The following is a 1,678-nucleotide window of genomic DNA, read 5'->3' on the forward strand; positions in this document are numbered from 1 at the left end:
TCTCAGTGGGAGTGTCTTTTTGCATATCCATATCTTCAATGGAGTACAGAGCGTGCCCGCAAATGTCAAATTGATTTCTACTAAATTTTCCGTCTAGCACACCACTTTTGGTTGCAATTTTGTACAGCTCTTGTGGATCTCTTTCAGCAATGACTCCAATCAAATTTTTAGGATCACTTCTTCCTCGATCAACATTAGGGATTGGAACAGTGACATTGTCACCAACATTTGCTTCTGTCAGGACTCGTCGATTCCTTTTCACCATTTTCTGGGCTTGTAGTTCCTGGGCTTCCTCGCTCTTTTTCTTTCCTTAAAGACCTGATTACGACGCAGTGACAGTGGAGAAATGGCTGTGTATCAGGGCTTGCAGGGACTTCAGCAGGTGTCAGTGATGCTGATCCGGAAGTTTCATCTTGGACGACAAGCAACAGAGGCCCTGCTTCCTCTGGTCCATCCGGCAGAGAAGTAGCAGTATATATCCAAAGCTGCTGTTTCTACAGGGTTGGTGTACTCAGCAGCTGGTGTACCAGGGCTTGCAGTGACTTCAGCAGGCATCAGTAATGATGATCCGGAAGTATCCAAACCTGGCGCCATAACCGCTTGCTCCTGAAACATGAATGTAATCAAATAAAATGAAAGATATCTAAGAAAATAGACATAGACAGAGGAGAGAGAGACAGGCACAACACAGACTGAGAAGTGGTGGGGGGGGGAGCAAAATAATTGCATACTTACCTCAAATAAATTCAGAAGATCTTCCTTTTCAGCTGCTGTTTCTACAGCAAGGATTTCTTCCCGCTCAGAAATACCTGGCGCCATAACCGCTTGCTCCTGAAACATGAATGAAATGAAATCAAATGAAATTTTTATTTATTTTTTATTTTCTTGTATTTTTCATTATTTTAATTTTATATAATTTATTTATTTATTTATTTATTTATTTGTTTATTTATTTATTTATTGATATATATCTAGAACTTTGAAAATTATCACATATTTACCTCAAATAAATTCAGAAGATCTTCTTCCTTTTCAAGACGAGAAATAATTTCATCAGGCAAAGAAGATGTTGTCAGTCCAATTTTGGCATCCGATCCAAATAATGCTGCAAACGGTGTTCTCTTAATCCCACTGTGGAAACTTGAATTTTTATGAAACTGGACAAATTTCAAACCAACAGTCCAGTCAGTGGTTTCATTGTCAGCAAGCCAGGCTGTCAGCATGTCCTTGATGTCAGCATTCGCTCTTTCTACTGACCCCTGGCTTTGAGGGTGCCTGGGCTTTCCATGGACCATAATAAGTGAGGGCCACATCACTTTCAATTCTTCGATGACTTGAGCAGTAAATTCTGACCCATTGTCACTTTGCAAAATTTGAGGAGCACCGAACAACAGAAAAAATGTCCAAAAGTTGATAGGCTACCTCTGCTGCACGCTTTGATGTAAGGCGTCGAAGAACAATGAATTTTGTCAAATGGTCTTGGTACACCATAATCCATGGAAATCGCCCCTTCATTGATTGCATATCAATGAGATCAACTTGGCCTCGTTTCCGAATTCTTTGGTAAGGATTGGTCGTACAACTGTCCCTTTAGTGGTAGGTCGTCTCTTTTTCTTCTGACACTCAATGCATCCAGCCTTGAACAGATTAATGGACTCTTGTGTGATGTTTGCATACT

At 40.5% G+C, this 1,678-nt stretch overlaps 1 protein-coding gene across 1 annotated transcript; it reads right to left on the reverse strand.

Annotated features, from left to right (window-relative positions):
* Positions 1 to 358: 358 nt before the first annotated feature.
* LOC136830066 (KRAB-A domain-containing protein 2-like) lies at positions 359 to 1,383 on the reverse strand. The gene is made up of 3 exons (XM_067089268.1): positions 1,002 to 1,383; positions 736 to 831; positions 359 to 606 (listed from the first exon to the last, which is right to left on the reverse strand). The coding sequence occupies exons 1-3, from the start codon at positions 1,311 to 1,313 to the stop codon at positions 409 to 411; spliced, it is 606 nt and encodes a 201-aa protein (XP_066945369.1). The 5' UTR covers positions 1,314 to 1,383; the 3' UTR covers positions 359 to 408.
* Between the last annotated feature and the right edge of the window lie 295 nt (positions 1,384 to 1,678).

Source organism: Macrobrachium rosenbergii, chromosome 46 (assembly GCF_040412425.1).
Source record: "Macrobrachium rosenbergii isolate ZJJX-2024 chromosome 46, ASM4041242v1, whole genome shotgun sequence".
Lineage (NCBI taxonomy): Eukaryota > Metazoa > Arthropoda > Malacostraca > Decapoda > Palaemonidae > Macrobrachium > Macrobrachium rosenbergii.